General features: G+C 43.1%; 1 protein-coding gene across 4 annotated transcripts; it reads right to left on the minus strand.

The window, feature by feature from the left end:
- Positions 1-50: 50 nt before the first annotated feature.
- On the minus strand, positions 51-19347 carry cnksr1 (connector enhancer of kinase suppressor of Ras 1). Of its 4 annotated transcripts, none has more exons than XM_040199858.2 (21): positions 19009-19347; positions 17785-17942; positions 15927-16129; positions 15542-15626; positions 9581-9625; positions 9377-9496; positions 7951-8010; positions 7691-7759; positions 7381-7506; positions 6307-6407; positions 5103-5236; positions 4517-4692; positions 4337-4370; positions 4033-4205; positions 3788-3861; positions 3485-3556; positions 2298-2368; positions 1866-1936; positions 1692-1779; positions 1222-1403; positions 51-966 (listed from the first exon to the last, which is right to left on the minus strand). In XM_040199858.2, the coding sequence occupies exons 1-21, from the start codon at positions 19058-19060 to the stop codon at positions 532-534; spliced, it is 2529 nt and encodes an 842-aa protein (XP_040055792.2). In that variant the 5' UTR covers positions 19061-19347; the 3' UTR covers positions 51-531. The 4 variants fall into 4 exon arrangements, with proteins under 4 accessions (XP_040055792.2, XP_040055793.2, XP_077946146.1 ...); XM_040199859.2 differs by having other exon boundaries at positions 1222-1400; positions 19009-19247; XM_078090020.1 differs by having other exon boundaries at positions 1222-1400; positions 1875-1936; positions 19009-19186.
- Positions 19348-19820: the final 473 nt, after the last annotated feature.

Genomic DNA, 19820 nt, shown 5'->3' on the forward strand with positions numbered 1-19820 from the left:
ATATGTTGCCCGGGGTTCACGCACAAAGAGCAAGAAACACAATAAATATGTGCACTAAAGTAAGGCATTTATAATCTTTTGTCTCTTCCAAATCCTCTACACATGCGACAGTATTTCTAAAGCAAATTTTCTGCAAAATATTTCAAATGTTTGCCTTTTATTAAGGCAACGTCAATAATCAAATACATACAGGATTTATAGTAGAACTGTATTTACAAATCACAGTACACAAGGCATGACTTATATTAACATTCTCATTTAATCCTAAGAGAAGTTCTTTTTGCCGTCATCAGAAGAACCAGACGGCCTTAGAATATTATAAATACATACTGGGATTTACACTTGGCATATTGTTCTCTTCTCTTGTAGACTAGTAGTATTTGGTTGTCTAGTCCTAAATCTGCACTCAATGGTTTTCACAGACAACAGGGGACTCAGTGAATTGAAGCTCTGTCCACTGGTTGCATGAAAAAAGTCTTCCACGTCACCGATTCCAGTAAAAAAAACAACTTTTTAGTGACTTTTCCATCGTCAGATGTAGAAGTAGTTCTCTGCGGGTTCGCCGCTCTCCAGCATTTCAGTCAGCTGTTTGTTTATTGAGTCCTGCAGCGATCCCAGGGAGAGTTCCAACTGTGGACTGGCGCTCGGTGAACCCGGTGGGATCTCCAGGAGGACGTCAGACGGCTCTGCGTCCACCAACTGCTCCCCGTCGCTGAGGCTCAGTCTGTATGCACCTTCGAACTCTCCGGCGGGTGTTTCCTTGACGACGGTTTCCAAGGCAACCGCCTCCGTGGGAGGGTCCTGCAAAGCCGTGCCGTCCGCCTCTTTGGCGGCCTCGAGTGCGTAGGTTCTCTCGATTTCCTGAAGTAGCTCCTCGTTCTGCTCCTTCCACTGGCGGTAAGTCGAGGCTGAGAGATTAGAGTCCTCTAGAAGCTTGTTGATCTGCAGCAATTCCGCCTCTTTGGCCTGTAGCGTGAAAAGGTTTGTGTCAGAGAGAATGCGTTTGTTTGTTCAGATATGATACTTATTGATTCGGAGTGTCAGAGAACCAAAAAACTTGTTGTTCAAGTTTATTTATTTCCTTTAAAAGAAAAGAAACCACAATTCAGACTGAGGGATTGCTAACTGGCCGACGCTATATAAACGTGGTTTATTGAAGTCGGCAGAGTGTTTAACCTAAAGGATATTCAGGCCCACGGGCCACAGGACTTTCACCCTCACCTTCAGGGTGCTCTGCTTGGTTCGGAGCGTGTGCACCTTCTCATTGATGATGGGGTTCTTGTTGCGTCGAATGAACGATTTCCTGAAGTGGTCGTGTGTGAATGGCTGCTCTTGTCCGATCAGAGAGACTCCTCCTTCCTTAATGTTGTTTAGCATCATGCCCATCTCATCCACTGGTCCTGCTTCTCCCAGGGAGGAAGACACAGGGTAGTGCAAATAAGGAAAAAATAATTTTCATTTAATTAAAAAAAACAAGCTGTGGGGTTTGGTTGAAAATAACTCGTGGACAGTTGATTGGGTTAAATATCCGCTGGGAAACAACATGTCAAGATGAAAACACGTTTACCTCTCACATATTTGATGTTTTATTATAAACTTCTATCAGGGGGATACAGTCTTCACAGATTAAAGTAATGAATCATCGAGAGGGAAATTTAGAAAACAGCACGAGGCAGTTATTCAACGCTTACCTGATGCTTTGCTGCCCCCTGTCACCAGACTCGATACTGACGCGGCCGTCTTCCCCTTGGGGCGCGGCAGCGTGTGGGACTGCACTTTCTGAGGCGCGTAATAAAACAGGAAATGACCTCAAGGCGACTCTAACACGGTGGCGTTGTGTGTTTATGAAAGTGTAAACCTCTTACTGAAGCCACCTTGTTTCTTCTGCGGGGTGAAGGCGATGTCTCGCTTTCTGATTCAGTCTCACTGTAACATTCTGTTAGTAAAAAGGTGTTGAATTAAAAATTTCACCCGTAACACATCACATCACAGTTAATAAACAATATTTGGTGGGCAGATCAGAACTTTCTTGATTGTTTCTAACTGGCTGGCTGAACTAAAATCACTAGGAACAGTTATTATGCTTCTGGCTGTATTGCCAGTTAACTCTGCCTGGTGAAAATATCATAGCCAGAAGCTGATGATGGCCACAGTATGACTGAGGTTAGCTGATGTTGAACAATGGATGAGGAGATTACTTTGGTTGTGGCACCGGGACACCTTGTTTACTACTAAATACTTTTTACAGTAAGTGTATAACTTTAAGGGATCAGAAATACAGGAGGTTGTTTGCCTACCTTCTTCACTATCTGGGCCTGTGTTGAACTTCTTATGTTTCTGTATGGCCGTGATCAGACAGTTAATCCACCTGGCAAAAGAAAGATAACAAGCTAAATCAACACAGACAAAGCAAATACTATTATTATCTTAGTCACGTTCAGGATTGGGATTTGAATTAGAAAGTAGACGACAAACAAGTCCTAAAACCTTATCATACCTTATTATTCCTCTTTCAGTTATTGTTGATTCTTACTCTTTTTTTCTCACTTATTATTTATAATACTAGTTCTTATGTCTGTTTGCACTTTGACCTTTGCAGCTGTAATCTTTGTAATCTGTCCCCGCTGCAGGACTAATAAAGTATTATCTAATCTTGAATTCCCATTGATTTTAACAGCACAGGAGCAGGATCCTGAACAATGAACTGTAGAGGGCAGTACAGACCAGCACCTGTTAGAGTATGATTTAGCACCTTTAACTGCAGAAAGAATGAAATACATGATTGTGGTGGCGGGCGTGGTTTTGGCTCGTCTGCAGCGGGAGAGAGGGGGGAGTGGCTCAGGGAACGGTGCCAGGTGGGAGCAATTGGCATCTGCACAGCTGATGCCAATCTAACGTTGTGTTTGTGTCTTTTTAAGAGCAGTGAGAGCGGCGACAAGGAGAGAGAGACGCGGGGACCTCACTGCTCCGTGTGTGTGTGTGTGTGTGTGTGTGTGTGTGTGTGTGTGTGTGTGTGTGTGTGTGTGTGTGTGTGTGTGTGTGTGTGTGTGTGTGTGTGTGTGTGTGTGTGTGTGTGTGTGTGTGTGTGTGTGTGTGTGTGTGTGTGTGTGTGTGTGTGTGTGTGTGTGTGTGTGTGTGTGTGTGTGTGTGTGTGTGTGTGTGTGTGTGTGTGTGTGTGTGTGTGTGTGTGTGTGTGTGTGTGTGTGTGTGTGTGTGTGAAAACTGCAATAAAAACATATTGTATTGCGACCAACCCTGTCGTGTTGTCTCTGCGCCCCGAGAACCTACAGTCGTGACAATGATATATTGTAGCTGAAGGACCTAGTCTACCATTATATGCATTTCTAAGATGGTTATTTATTTAGGAATGTGGCACTGAAAGCTGAACCTACTAAACCCATCATTTGTAGGTTGTGGGAAAAGAGAAAGGCAGATAATGAATACAGGCAGACCGAGGCCTTACTTCTTCATAAATCCGACTTACTTGCTCATGTCGGTGACATTATCAGCTGCAAAGAAGAAGTTGTGAAATCGCTGGTGGCACATTTTAAATACGCTTTTAGGGAGAGAGAGAACAAAGAGAGATGGAGGAACAAAACATGAAGGTTCTACTTACAGTGAAATGAAAACACACTGACATAATAAATAATAAATTCTACTTTTCCATCTCCTTTCTTTCAGATATGTTGTCTGAGCTAACCAATTGAACAAACTATAGATCCTAACATATTCCAGGCTGAAATGTTAAAAAGCCTGTTGTGTGATCCATCATTAAGTTCATACTTACTATTTTCTCTTGTGCTCTCCAGCACTCTCTATGCTGTAGCTGGATATATTGACAAAACCCTCTGCCTTCTCATCCTGTATAAAGAAACAATTCAATAAAGTTATACATAAGACCGGAAGAAAAGGTTTACTAAACGTCAATACAGTACTAAAACAATACTATTATAATAACCTATGAGGCTGTGTGGCACTACCTCATTTATTTGGTAGTAGAGAGATGAACTACTCTCATAGTGTTATTCCCACCTGTTGGCTGGTGTACCAATAAAGGGAAGGCCCCTTGAGGACAAACCAGAAGCGCTGCCACTTCTGGGCGATGAAGTGGCTCTCCTTCCTCTTCTTCCACAGCCAGCCGTCGCAGTCGGGTTGACCGAGCTCGCGGCAGGACACCCGGCGCCGGCTCATGGCGGTCGACATTCCTGGGAGGATGCAAAAAGACGAGAAGAAGAAAAGCAAAGATCACCAGAAACATTTTCCTTTCCAAATCCTTATTAGTTTCCTCTGTTTTCATGACGGTGCATTAATGTAGAATTACACCATGAACGTTTACCTTTTGTAGTACTCCTCTTTGTTTCCTTATTGCCCTGAAAAGATAAGCCGATGATCAGTTTTACTGATTGTGTGTATCACAATTCAGATGTGCAAATGTGAACACTCACTCAAATGTAGATGCAAATAACATCAACATTTGACTGTAAAATGTTGATGGAAAAGGCTCTTTTCCTCTCACCGTGTGTCCCACCATTTCAGGGCAGGAGCTGATGCTGGCTGTTTCCTGCTCGAGTCCCTGAGGTGAGGGACTTCTCAATGAGCCAAATGTAAAGGGAGAAGGACTTCTGGGTGACGAAGAGCGGTCCCGTCTTAGTCCTGGGGAGAGCCTCGAGCTTTCCAAACTCTGTAACCCCGCTGTGAACGTGCACGTCATAATATGTCACAGTATGACTATTTAAAACAGCATCCCAACGCACATTGAATTTGTGTCAGCAGCCAATGATCTACGTCAAACGACATCCCTGTATCTAGGCAACACATCTCATTGATGCGCACGGTAGAAGTGCTAGTAAATCCATTACAAATCCATCCTTTTAACAATGTCACACTCTGTAACAAACATAACCGATCACAGTCTGCGCTGCACACAGATCTCGGGGTGTTATGTGTACTTCAAATTGCTTTACTGCTGCACAAGTAATTGAAGAATTTTAAATGAAAATATTCAGGTAGTGTATGATGGATTTGATATATTCTAAGGCCTTAAGTTCTTCTTTCATATTTCTCCATACTAAATCCAGATGTTCTCCCTGCGCGCTGCTTACCCGAGGCTGCCGTTGGGGACAGCCCCCCCTGTTGGCCGTGATATGAAGTCGATCTCCCCACCACTTGCCGGTCAGAAAAGAACTCTTCCTGTCCCATAGGCTGCTGGTGTATCTCTGGACCGTGTACGGCTTTCCTGCAGCGACGAAAAACACATTGAAACCAACGACAACACCAATCAAAAAACAACTCACGAGCGGTGCGTTCTGGTGCTTTAAAAAAAAAAGACGCCTGGCGGGGTATGAGGTGAAAATGATCTGAATTGACTTTTAAAGAGGTGAAATATGACAGTAGTCTAAAGTTTCTTTCCTAAAACTGGATGTGACGGAGATATTTACGACCTTAATGCACCAACTCCGCCTACTCCCTCCATTCGTCAGAACACGGCTGCGACCCATCAGCTCACACCGTCTGCTTTTGCGTCTCCATCACTCTTTCTCCTCCCTTCTATCATTTTTTGTTTATCACACTCCCCCTCGTTGGAGTCTTTCTTCATCTCTCCCTGAACCTCACTCATTTATTCATGTTTTTTCTCGTCTCTTCCACTTCTCTCATTTCCAGTCAGCCGTGCGTTGTTGAAGTTGGAATTTATGGCGTTAGCAGGGTGAACTCATCACAAACACACCGGGTCCTGGCACATTCACAAGGTCAAAAGGGTTTGTGGGAGGCCTGCCCTATTGAGTAAATCTTTGCCTGTAAAGTGAGCCAACCTGCTCTGAGATGCAAAGTAATCCCACCTTTGAACTGACCTTCTTTTCATTAGTCATGTTGCAAAAATGTAGAGAATTGCGTTCAAGTCTGAACCAAAGCTTTTCAGGTTGCTGGTCAACTAAAGTTACTATACATGCTAAATGCATTTCTTTATCAAACATTTTAGATTTAAAATCGACTATTTATTACATCCGGGGTGCCCAAAACAGTGCCCAAAAGCGTCCGGTCGCCTACAAGGAGCTACAGACCTTTTAAAATTGCCCAATTTAACAGCACTTGCTTGATCAAAGCGCCTTTTTTCCCGGAGGCCCGATGCATTAGAAGCTCAGCGTCTATTTTGGGCTGAACTTCCAACTTTGGGTAAGCTGCGCAGGCACAAGCGAGACATTTAATCATGTTGGATTAGGGGCAGGAAAAATACATTAGGGTAGCGAGGGGCATTTAGCAAAAAAGCTAATTTATGCTCTGAGAGTGACTGCTTAGTTGTACTCTCACCTGAAAGACAGGGACCTGACCGACGCTGCTACCCTGTCAAATATGGAGTGCCTCGGATTCTCCTCGTCCTCTTCGTCCTCTGACCGCTCTTCTTCCTCCGTCTGAAAAGAAATCAGCGGTAACACAAGAGGGGTCGTGCACACTGAACTGTGCGTGTAGTTGTGGGTGACAGCGGGGAAACGAGGCGGATGTCATGTGGATTGTGATAGCAGCTTTTTCCTCAGGTCTCCATCCACTCACTCTGCACAAACAACACACACACACACACACACACACACACACACAAGTCTTGCTAAGCGAAGGGCATCGAGAAAGGGCAATAAGGAGCTGATTCCAATCTCCTCATGTGTTTCCTCACCCTGCGGCTGCATCGAGATTAACATGGCAGTCACAAGGGGGTGTGAAATGCTCAATGTGCGTGTGTGTGTGCTCGTCTCACACTTAGTTTGTAATTCATTGTGTAGTTCAGAGAAGAACAACAGTCGCCATAGTGACTACTAAGAGTGAGCGTTTATGGAAACAGATCCCGAGGGAGTTTTTAAACAGAACTCGAGGAGGGGATTCTTGTGGAAGGAAAGCCGTAGGTTGCCTCGACATAAACTGTGTAAGCAATCCAGCTTCTGAAATTTGACTTGGTGTTTCCACCCTGGGTGTAATTATCCAAAACTAAAACTACACGCTAGAACATACGGTGTGTGTGCGTGTAACAATAACGCTATCGGCGGGGAATCTCTTCTAATGGCCACGAATGTCAGACCTGACAAATGTTTGAGTCTCAGAGTGAGTCACTGTGCGTATTCTCCTAATCTTCTGTCAGAATGGGGCCGTGGAGATATTGCGTGTGACACATGGATGATGTAATGATTCAAACTGTTGATTCAATACCCAGATACGATAAAGTGGAAATAACACATTCTCAACGTCTTCTCTGGAAATTCATTTTGAATACATCGTCCTCTGAGGATCATTCATACGTCAAAACCAAAGTTCCTGTGTTGTACTACAAATGAAAAGTGTTTCTTTTGTAAATCAGAAAGGTAAATAGAGTGTATGATGAGGAAAGTGATCCCTGACCTGTGTGGAGGAGAGCCGGACTGTGTTTCTGCGTCGCTCCAACCCAGGAATCTTCTTCAGGACCAGAGTCACTCCGCTGGGATTCTCCCGAAGCTTCTTCACAAGATTAGCTCTGCTCCAGCCCACCTGGTGCAGAGAAACAGGGAATTATTCCAGTGTGAAGGTGATCGTTTCGGACACAGAAACCCTTTGAAGGAACGGTGAGCGTACGGACGTTTGTCCTGAGGCCGTGTGGACCACGCAAACACGGGAGCTTTGCGACATGTACGCAGGGGTTGTCTGCACTTACTGTTCGTAATGTAACACTCACCACTATCTGGTCGTTTACTTGAACCACTTCATCCCCAGCTAAGATTTTCAAGAAGGCCTCCGATGAAGGCTGAAGACGGAGAGACGAACCAAAGAATATGGACATGCAGTTTAACATTTCAAAGGGCATTTCCACTTCGTCCTGAGTCATGGTTTGTAATCTGTTATACTCCGGCGGGTCAGAAATGTTTTTAACAATACAGGACTGGTTTAGCAATGATTGAGCTGTGCCAACAGGGAAACAGAATGAGAAAGACGGACCTCAGCGGCGGTTCCAGTCACAAAGTGGTTACTGGAGCCAGTAGATGATATTTCGATACCCTATAAGGGAAAAAGAGAGAGGCGTGAAATAGGAGAGATAGAATACTGGCAACATCATGGAGGCATGTTGTTACTGTCATCGCCGATGGAGTCTGTGGAGATATTGATCTCCGCCTCCAGATGTATTGATGTTTCAGCCGGTAATTAACCCTCAGCCGGCTTTGATCCACTGATTATTTGAAATCAAAGTTGCCGTGGGGACACGAGCCAACTAATCCCACCCCAGAAAGCCCAGATGACATAATCAATAAGTAGCAACAGAAACCTGAAGGTATTCAAAATTTGGACTGGAAAGGGCAGCGACTAAGAAATCGTTTCCTCATAAATGAAGCTTTTTGAGATTTACTGGCTCGTTATTGTGTCCACCTGTTCCTTTTTGACTGGAATAGATTTAAATTTAGGGAAAATTTAAGGGGGGAAAATAAAGCTTTCACTTTGAGGTGTATTTGAGAAATCAAGCAAATGTACATGATGTACTTCTCTTTCTTTACTTCCCACTTCCCATTTGAAGGAAAGACTGCTTTACCTCTGATGTGCGGCAATCAATTTATATCTGTAGCCACCTAGAGACACACGCAAATATGTGTCCATGGCGACAACAAAACGTTTGCCTAACAACTACAGCACCCGAGGTGATGCGGATGATTTAGAAAATCCGCCTTTGAGACACAGTGGAGATGATTAGGAAGACCGCTCAAGAGAGTGGGTGAGCACATGGAGACTGGACTGCAATTATCATTTAATATGTGATAATTTCCCTAACGGGCTGAGTATAGAAAGGAGAAGGAAAGATGAGAAGTATACAACAGTTAAAGAAGGTACAGTATGAATAAATTGTTGCATCATTTGTACCGACTGAAGGATGTAAAAGAAAATAAGAGGTTGCTTTTGAGAGAATAATAATAAGAGAACTGGGTGTAAGGAGAACCTTGAGTGAATTGGAAGAGGTGGTGAGTTGCACCCAATGATGATGGGAAACTGCAGGCAGTGATGAAAGCAGAAAAAGGAATACTGAAAATGATAGTGAGAAGAAATAAGAGGTTAAAGGTGTTAATTTAAAAGAAAGCTGGGGAAGCAATAAAATAGTGAGTTGATTTTTAAGATGATTAATAACATACAGATGATGTGCGGAGGAGATGACAAAAAACTAATCAAGCAAAAGCAAAAGGAGTTTAAAAATCGATAAAATGAGCCACACTGAAATTTTCTAAAACTAAATTATTATATATAATATAATAAAGAAAAAACAAATGGTCACAATTTATTAAACATTACGTGAAATTGGTCCAAACGCCGACACAATAATATAGCTTTCCTTTGTTGTGCATTTAACGACAAAGAGTTCCAAAGAGTAAGTGGGTCTTACCAGCTGATCCCCGGGCGACACCGGCACCAGGTCCACTCTCTCCAGCTGAGCGGTGCGGGTAAGAAGCCCGTCGGGACTGGAATTCAGGATCTCATCGCAAACTGACACCAACTGACGGCACTGAAGCATAAAACAAAGCACCATTTATTAACAGTATCAATTATTAATTATCAGTAATGTAGGAAGAAGTAAACAAGTACTTACTACAGATATGATGTCCTTTTCCTTCTCATAGACAGGCGTGTCGTGCTGAATGAGTGAAACAAAACAACGTGAGTTCCACCCCAACAATGCACCAAAATGAAACCACAGCGCTCTCTACGATGCCGTAATTGATTTGTGGAAATGGGACAATCTGACTCAAAACTCATGACCTATTTCCTCTTGAGCCAGGATGGGAAAGGTCAAAGGCTTTCCGGGGGCAGAGAGACATCACTCCCGGCTGGACTGAATGATATTGAAAAAAACACAGAATCCCCCTTTGACGGGCATCTGCGATATGATTGGCGGTATAACAAAGATTGATAATTATTGTAATTCCAATTCCACAATTCCTCCCTAACGGAGAAGTAAAATTGTGCAGCCCAACATTTAATGTATATATTAATATTAATATTGAAATATTCAATAACATTTGCATTTAGAGCAAGTCCCCACAAGCACAGGTGTGTGTACGCTGCAGGAAGGAAGGAAGCAGCCCAATTAAACTGCTTTAATCTGTGGTTTGGAGGGAGGTGTCCACAAAGCTCCTCCGGGCGTTTACAGCATAGGAATAAATAGACGAGCGTCACAAACCGCCGTTTGCAGCACTTGGCGAAGCGTCGAGTTGCGCGAAGGATTATAAAAGGGAGATTATTGCCGTTGAAATGTAACCAGGGATCAACAGTGAGCTCGGCTTGGTTTCTGGGCTAATTAAGGACTGTGACACACGGCTGCCGGTACGACTGGGGGAGTCATGACTGCTCCTCAGTTGCAGCGTAGTGTTTGATGGCTGACGGCAATATATTGATTTACACGCCCACACCACTAAAGGAAAACACCTAAAGCTGCTCCCATCCGTTTTCTTGACCCCATCTCGAGCTGTAATGTGGTCGTGTCACACTGGATTTAAGCTACTAACTTAATCAACTAATAAACTAGCCAGATGTTAGTGCTTCCTTCACAGCAGATGTTTCAAACTTCCTGATCAATCCATCTAAAAAGGCAGTAATGTCTTTTCATATTTTGATTTGGTTTTAATGCAACATAATTCAGTTCAGGTTTAGATTAGAAACCAACACAACATTCAAAGACAGGTTTAACTGTAATATGTTTTAACTGTTTGTTGTTTAAGACACTATGATTTAAATGGGTTTAAAATGAATCCTTGTTGTTGCACAACCCAGAGTTAGGGTTAATTTTAGCCACCACAGGAAAACGTAATACAATCTCATGGAAGAGCCGGAAGCCAAGCTATTTACAGGCTGTGCTATGTCACAGTAATGCTGTGAGCTAAAGGCTAACATGCTGTTACAATGAGCAACGGTCACCATCTTGTCTGTGTGTGTTGATATAGTTGTTGACACACTGAAATGACTATTTTAAAGTCCGAGGACCGTTAGTCAGTCAAGCCAGTGGCCTTTTTTCTATTGAGGACAATTAATGTCTTTAGAAACTATTGTGTCATCTTTCAAATAATTTACAAATTATGGAAATAAAAATGAAGTTAGATGCAGAGAGGATTTACAGGCACGATGGATTCAGAACATGTCGGAACCGTATGACGTGATCAGGTCTTTTTTTAGGGGGGACACTTTGGTGAAAGTTGTGGTATTATTAGTTGGGTTTTGAATAGTGTTGCTACCTCTAACCACACGCCATCCTTCCTGCTTTCACTTCATTTGTAACACTTCTTTCTTTTCAAAAATCTCACCATTGCTTCTTTGCTTTTACAGGAACATTCACACCTCAACTTTCAGTTCAATTTGGAGACTTCCAGACTACAGTCAAACCTGTTCTGCATTTCCTTTTAACAGGAAACGACACGCGTACGTACGTATGTGCGATGGCCAAAAGGTACACTTCTGCCCTGAAACATTATGTGTGCAACCACATATTCAAACATTTGATTGAAGCTATTTCGCAAAGGTGCCTGAAAACATTTAAGAGTATGAAAAAAACAAAAAAATTCTATAGATGTTGCAAAATTCCAAAGAGTCTTAAAGTGCATTTGCAATTTCCATTTCTGTGCACGCACACACATGGAGATGAAGCATATGATGGTTGTACATTTAGGTCACAGCGTTTCATTGTGGAGGCAGGGACACAAAAGGGGAGGAAAGGAGAATAATTTGTGAGAAGAGAAACTGTGGGTCATTCATTTATTCATGGCTCCCGACCAAAATACTTGAAAGCCTTGCTTCTGTTTTCTAAGGAATGCCTTAGGTTTTGCAATACAAGACGCACGAGCTGTTACATCACACAGTTGAGTTAATAAAGAGATGGACCTCTTTTAGTTGTCATTAACAAGTAATGCACAACAACGGCGTCAAAGTTCACTGTTCAACCCCACGCAGCTCGTGGACGAGTCCAGCAAAGTGTGCTACTTATAGCTCCCAATTCCTGCAGTGCCTTCGAGGAAAAAACTATAACTTTATTAATGAACCTCCTTGAGCCGCTGCGTGCCCAAACAACAGCACAAGCCTGAAAGTCCAACGTTGAGAATTGACCTTTTATTCCAATTCATTGTAGCTACGCTAGTTACATATTAGCCACAGCTTTACTGCAGACCATCCATAAATACCATGCAGAATGTGCTGCGCCCAAATGTATTGATGACACCAGAAATTCAGAGAAAACATGTTCACCAGAAACTTGCATCTGCCTCAATTCATAAGAAGAAAGGTTGTTTGTTGTGAAGGCTGGTCGATCAGGCGGTGAACAAACGTCTCACAAGTGTCCTGTGCCTGAAAGTTGTTCTCTCACTACAGTTGTCTAGGAAACAAAGAAAAGCTGTATGTGGGTGTAACACTGTATAAAACCACAACAAGATTGCAGGCAGGCATGAATGGACACTCGTAAGGCTGCGGCTCTCACACATAGACAACCGGTTTCCTGTCTTTCTGTTATGAAATCAAAGGCCTTGTCATCTTCTGTCTGTCTCTGCGCTTTGTTTACATTCTCCAACTTGCCCGGGTGGATATTTTCTATTTGACACCAAGTCGTGGAACCCAGTACTCTTACTATAAAAATACGGGAGAGACATACCTAGGTTAGATCACTGATACACCTACTCCAAACAACTTCACTGTCCGCGTTCTCCTCCTTGCCTGTCACCTTCCCATCTCTCGCCGCTGGCTTTCTGTTCTCTGCTCTCTTTCTCATCAGCACCCTGAATAATAAGTCATAGTCATTCACTCCTGACAGCTACTCACATAGGTGAGGCCTTTTTCTTAATTCACAGAATTCATTTTTAGGCCACTCTCTTTGGTATTCTCTCCCAGGTTTTTAGTAATTCCTCGTGAGCCTAAGCAACAAGGTTCATGAGGATAACAGAGAGAGGTGGATCATTGCATATTGATCAATAATAGAGGCAGTTTTAGGTTGTTGATATCTTTCTGTTCAAAGAAAAGCATTACACAACCAGCATGTGCCCTTTTCCAAGATTTGCCCCAGTAGCTCCTAGTTATTCAAGTGTAGGTTATATATTAAATGACTCGTAGTTATACTTTCAGGTGATGGTTGTTATGTCAAAGACGCTTTAAAGGTTTTGCAACATAAAAATGTTCCTCTTCTTTTTTTTGTGTGGAATCACTGTTAAACTCACATACCTTTGCGTAATGCTTCAGAATCCCTGTCTGCTCTCATATCCAAGTTCCCAGTTCAGAGCCCTCCCCGTCTCTCCCTCCTGGACTTCGCCTGCTGCCCGGCTCAAAGGTTCAAAGCACACACACACGCTTGTGTGTGTGCAACTACTCTGCTGTGGGATCCCAAAAAACACCAGCTGACTACTGACCTTGACTGGCCTAAGGGTGCTGGAACAGACACATGCACACAGGAAATAAGAGTCCTTTCTTCTGCGTTAAGGATGCGGTGAAGCTTCTGCGGAAGCAGTTGCCAAGAAAAAGACGTCGGGATAAAGCGATCACCTCCTGACAGCGCGTTAAAAATATCCCAGGGAGTGACATCAGCAATTTGAGAGGGGGTGATTCTACTGGTTGCATAAATAAGTCTGATTGATTAAAACCTGTATATATATTTTTTTTAACTGAGGTTTATTACCTCAGTAAAGATTGTAATAACTGTGTGTTCTCAGTCGCTAGTTTTAAGTGTTCTTCATAAGAATATGATGTTTATGTGGTTATTTGTGGTCAATTTTAGAGTAAAATATACTCTGAAAGAGGCTATGCTTTAAGGTGGGGCTACTTTGTGATTGACAGGTTGCTACCATGACGTTATCTGGTTCGGGGAGGCGTCCGAGTTCTGGTCTCTGAACTTCACCACTTTCACAGGATGTTTTCAGTTCATGAATATGTCAGACTTGAGGCTTCAAAACGACAACACCCACAATTGGATGGGTGACTGTGACAGTCCATAGTTTATAATACTAGTTTAACTGACATAGTATGAAAGGAAATTGTCTCATCTGTATAAACAGAGCTTTTAGCTCATGTTTCACTGTTCTTTTAAAAAAAATAACAAAACAGCTTGTGCCAAACCGCCGGATAAAATAGTTTTGTTATAAGACCACTTGGTTGTGCGTTTTCATTATTTCCTTTAAAACACCTGCGAACACAGACAAAGGTGCGCACACAAGTTCAAAAACAGGAATTGAGCAACAATAGCGAACAATGATCAACTTCTGTGAGGGACCAACTGCAGAGGCAGTGAGGGCTTTAACTTACTAATCACTTACTAAGTGTCAAGTGGACAATAAATGAAGGGAACAGCCAGCAGACCCAGATATGATTCACCTCACTGTCACCAAAACATCCAATCTGAGTCATCAAGCTCAATAAATGTCTAAAATCAATACTTCCTCCTTTCTCCGCTGGTCCATACGAATAATGTTACTGTTACTCGCGCACAGAGCATTTACGCACAGAGCATTTATCACATGCTAAATCTGCTTGAAACCAATCGTGTATTGGTATAGTTGTCAAGTTATATTTGAGTGACCCCATTATTAATAACCCCGTAGAGAAAAGAAAACACTTCCGACTTATAACCAAAAAATAGACTCAGGGGTGTTTACATGTAGGGAGCCGCTTGAGCCATTTTAAGAAAATGCAAGAGCAGCAAAGGAAATATCACCCCGTGGAAATTTTTCCAAACCTGCAGGTGAGAACTGTACCTGTTGATGCCGGGCAGGCGTCCAAAGCTTTCTTTAGAAGGCTAAATATAAAATACTGAGCCTCTTCCTTCCTCCACAGCTCCTCCGATCCCTCCTTCTACATCTCTTTAATCTCCCATTCTGCAGCTCTATCGTTTTGTCTTCTCCTCCGCTGTGAGGATATTTATCCTGAATATCACCACAGCGTCCTTTCAGACTCAATAGAGTCCTTCTGCCTGTTGCTCTGACTTCATTCAGAGACATGCACTCCCCCAGAAGTCAGTGCAATCCGTCTGTCAGTCTCCTCCCTCTTTCCCTGCCTTCCCCTTTGCGTGCTGTTGAGCCTCCTTCCCTCCCTCCCTCCCTCCCATCCCATCCTAGGCACTACAACATATCCAGGCCTGTCAATTCTACTACGTAGTAAAAACTGCTCACTCTCTTTACATCCAGTTATGGAGTACTACTTCTTCTCCCGTTTGGTTCACACTGCCATGAAGGAGTAGACTAACAAACTGCAGCCCTTCTCTTTGGCAAAGCTAAGCTTCTTCAAGGTACAGCCGCCTCCAAATATGCCAGGAATGTAAAGATAAAGAATTCATTACGCGGGCTGAACCGAGGATCAGGGAGTCTATTTCTGCTCGTTTTTTTCTTGTTGCTTTCAGGTAGTCAGGTTAGTAAAAAAATAAATCACAAAACGGGTTGTAGTTCCTCTTTGGAGGTTTAGTGTGCGTAACAACACCGCCTAGAAACATGGCTATTAGTTTGTGTTGTTCCTCTTAATATATTTCTTTTAAAAGCATACATGAAATCACAATCGAGAGTTGTTTTAGCCATAAAACCATAAAGGGACCAACCTTGTGGACAATGTCTCGAAGCTCTTTACAATTGTTGAAGATGTTCTTGCTGTTGGTGTAACCACTGAGCTGGGAAAACTGATACCTGGAAAGACAGGGATTATTATGTCAAGTAGGCTTGGATACAGAGTGGTAGGATTTCACTTTCAAGTCACACAAAGAGACAATTAAAAAGATCAAGCCTTCCCATACAAAGGCTTCACCTCGAATTGATTTGTCCCAAAGAATTTGTCCCTTAGTACATAAAACCTACAACAGAGACAACAGCCACTGACAAGACGTAGCAGATGCAACATTTTCTGAGTGGAAAAAAACAACTTCAGAATTAAAATAGAAATTCGAGTACTGTACATGCAACGGTTAGATAACACCCCTCCTTACAAACCTGTTGAGCAGAGAGAAGAGTCCTTTGGCCGAGGTGATGAGCTCCACCACGATCTGCAGAACGGCAGCGGGCAGCCGGGTGGTGCTGCGTCCGTCGTAGGAGTTGAGGCGCCAGCGGGCCTGGATGCCCTTCTGCAGGGTTTGGGAAACGGCGCGCAACTTCCCCGTCAAACCGTGCAGGTTCTCGCTTCCTATGCCATACGTCTGGAGAGCACGCACAAAACAAACACAAGCACACACAACTTTATAAAGGTCTATTCCAAATACTACCAACGTATTATACAAAATGTAAGGTGTTTAATGTAATATGTACCCTCTTATAACACTAAACAAAATGCAAGGGTGTATTTGTGAAGACACATTTCCTGTATGGTGATTGCAATATCACTGTTTTAATGTGATCTGATGAATCACACTATACCCCCAAAGACATTAAAGGGAAATGCACAGCGTTATGAACAGTATATAGGTACCCTTTCATCACAATGTGGATTTTTTAGTTTAATATCTGAAAACTGACTGGGGTTTCAAATATTTGATTGACCCCAGTAGAATATTTCTCAGTGTTTGTACCCATACAAATGAACTAAAGTCATAAAAAACAAACTGCAGCAAAAGGGATAAAATAAACAGAACTGAAGCCCGTCGTCGAACTTTTCGCCCCAGACGGGGGAGACGTGACTCTTCACAACCGCTGAAGAAGAAGCAAATTACTGTCGTGATCCACTTATTGGCGTTGAAGAGGTTTGGACCCGTCATGCTTTGTCGTTACACATCAACCCGGCCGGAACAATCCCACATTATTATTATTAAGTGTCCATGCATAATTCATATCCTCGCTGATATTGTAATTGATAATTATGTAACAGTGTACTTGAATGTGTTTGGTCTGCTCCATGTGAGCATGTGATGGTTGATATTATGAATGAGCTCAGTGTTATCGCTTCATATCGCTTCATGGAGCATCAGGACAGAGACCAGGAGAAGCAAACACACACATATGCACTCTCAGTGCTCAGTGTTGAATAATGTCAATCTGTGTGTATAGGTTCTAATTTAAATATTAAACCATTTCATTTATTTCATTCATTATCTCATTCATAAAGACTGTGGCTTAAACTGTTGAAAATTATTCATATCTGTTACTTTAACAATTCGACGGGGAGCCGGTTGAGCAGCCTGTGCTTTAGCCCAATGGTCACGGCGGTGTTGTAGCACCCGGGAGGGAACTTGGCCTAATACTGTCCTGCTCGATGAGTCCCTCCCAGGACACACAGACACCCCCACACGCAAGACTATTAAAGTGTCCCGAAGCTCAAAATTGGTTAAGGAGTCAAATTAATTAGGCAGAAAAAAAATAAAGGGATAAAGAATCCAAGCGAGAGCAGTTTAAGCTGACGACAAACCTTCCCTGGAATTGGAATATAAATCATTGGGTGAAAGCTTTGTATTCTGCTTTGGTTGCATTGAAGCAGTTCTTTGATGTTAGCAAACACTTAAAGTAACTATTTCACTATGGCAATGCTTTCCTGTGGGGGATTTCTATGTGAAAGCAAATTGAATGCAGTGAACTCAAACCTGCTGCATGTTGCTATAAGCTACGAGTGTGAAGCAGTGTTGTGCATCCTGCCTGGAATTGCAAAAGGTTGTCCAACAACTGCTGGTTGCACTGTGCAAACAAGAGCAGGGTCTAACAACTGATGGTGATATTAAAACTTCTAAGATATAAGAGCAAAGGAAGAGGATGACTGCTCGGCAAATATCCAGTGCACAACGACACACAACAAACCACCGTGGCTACACAGAGCGCTGCTATGGACACATGCTGTACACAAACATGCTTCCGCTTAGCGCCTCACCAGAGAGCAGAGTTTCTCCACAGCATCCAGTATGAGCTCCTGGTGGCCGATCTTATGTACTCCCAACTTGTCCAGGTCTTGACAGGTCAGCTGGAGGAGATCCATACCCGACAAACGCCACTCAGAGACGGCGTACTGAGTCAGGGGGGCATCCAGACCTGGCAGCGGGACACAAAAGCACAAAGCTCGAGGATTCAGTGACACGAGGTGCACACACGGGTGTAAATGGCAACCCACACATAGTCATCAAGTCACGTGCATGTACAGGTACGGGCATGTAGAGGGAACATGGACTAACAGAAGCAGAATACCAGCATGTAAAAAGAATTCGGCAGGTTGGAAAACAGTAAAGATGTGTCTTTGAAACACAAGTGACTTATGGAATTCATTTTGAAGTAAACGTTTTAATATAATATTTGATGATGTTGTCATTGATGGTGTCATAACAGGGATATAATTTCTCCTAAATGTGCACGTATTTGAAATGATGACAACTTCCAAAAGGGCTTAACAAAATCAAATGCGGTTTCAGGTAATAGCTGGTGGTTGAAGTATAGTCTTCAAAATATTTTGTCAAGTAGAATACTCCTTGTACCGTACTAATCCTACATATATCGAGAGTAAAAAGTACTGATTGTGCAGAATGGCCCTTCTAAGCCATTAAGCTCAACACTTATTATTGATGTATTACTATGTAAGTGGTGCTTTAATGTCGTAGTAGATCCCAGTAGAACTAATAATAACCATTTCATATTATTGATGGACACTTTAATTTGTAACCATGAATCATATTTCATACACTTAAAATGTGTTTTGCAAGCAAGTTGTGATAGATGTTCAATAAATGTAGTGCATAGTAGGCTATAATATTTCCCCGCGACATTTAGAGTACTAGTATACAATGCTGCCTGTGAATATAAACCGGTGTGATCCAACACAACATGTCCTCTCTAGAAGCTCTTTTCCGATCAACCACCTGAGATGTTGGAACCGATCAGAACAACACGTCCGCGGCCTCTCTCTCTCTCTCTCACACACACACACACACACACACACACCCGGGCCATTTCCTCATTACCCCTCCACCTTTTACTTCCAAGAGGATTTGCGTCACGCCTCTATTTCCGACTCGAACCGTCCGTGCCAAAGTGTCCGTGAGGCGATCAACGCGTACTAAAAAAAAGAGAAGAGAAAAACAGCACAAGCGCGCAATATGTTCCTCACCTCGGAGCCACTCGCCGACTCTCTCCTCGCTCCACGACGTGATAGGCTCCATGCTCGGAAGCCTGCTGCAGTCGCTGGTTCAGATCCAAGCCCTCCTGGCTGACTTCTACCTCAATGGGCTGCTCGAGCAAAGAGAAGTTGATCCTGATTTGGAATCGGACGATGACGACTGGCACTCCTTCTCGCAGGTACAGGTGAGAGTCCCCCCCCTCGCCGCCAGCCAATGGTGGAGCTTCCCGGCTCCCGGCCTGGAGCGAGGACCCCTCCCTTCCACCCCTCCTCCCTCCTCCTTCCTCCTTACCTGGAGGAGTAGAAAGGTGTTGCAGCTTTTAAAGGCCTAACAACTTGCGTCAACTTTTGCGCACGATCAGGCGACGCGCAAAGGCGCAGACAACAGCAGTACCACTCCTACCTGTACAGTATAATGTAATTCAATGCAATAACCCTGTAACAATGGTGCCAATGTCCCCATTAACCCTATAAGATCACTCTCAACGTCACATACCTTTCCACTGGAGAAATATTTATTGGTAGAAAAATAAAGGTACACTACAAAACTTTTGTTTATCAATTTGTGGTGCACCTTTTCCGTTTCCTTTAAAGCGCATGCCATGTCAACAGACTTAGAGGGATAAATAACTATTCTCCTGACGGATGTAATCCTCTTTTCCAAGTCTTGGTTGGCTGGTTTCCTGGGACCTTGCCTGAAAATGTTTCCTCTTTATCCCTTGAACTGTGTTGACTTCTGGGCTCCAAAACATATATAAATACATCGCCTCAACTTTATCAATATTGTATTAATGATGTTTTTA

Source organism: Gasterosteus aculeatus, chromosome 15 (assembly GCF_964276395.1).
Source record: "Gasterosteus aculeatus chromosome 15, fGasAcu3.hap1.1, whole genome shotgun sequence".
NCBI lineage: Eukaryota > Metazoa > Chordata > Actinopteri > Perciformes > Gasterosteidae > Gasterosteus > Gasterosteus aculeatus.

What these genes read in the sequence shown, in the direction of transcription:
- cnksr1 (XM_040199858.2), bottom strand. Translation starts at nt 19,060, where the DNA reads ATGGAGCCTATCACGTCGTGGAGCGAGGAGAGAGTCGGCGAGTGGCTC. An exon ending in AAGTAAACGACCAGATAGTG is followed by an intron (nt 7,507 to 7,690) that starts GTGAGTGTTACA and finishes TCTCTGCACCAG; the next exon opens with GTGGGCTGGAGCAGAGCTAA. An exon ending in GAAGAAACAAGGTGGCTTCA is followed by an intron (nt 1,780 to 1,865) that starts GTAAGAGGTTTA and finishes TACGCGCCTCAG; the next exon opens with AAAGTGCAGTCCCACACGCT.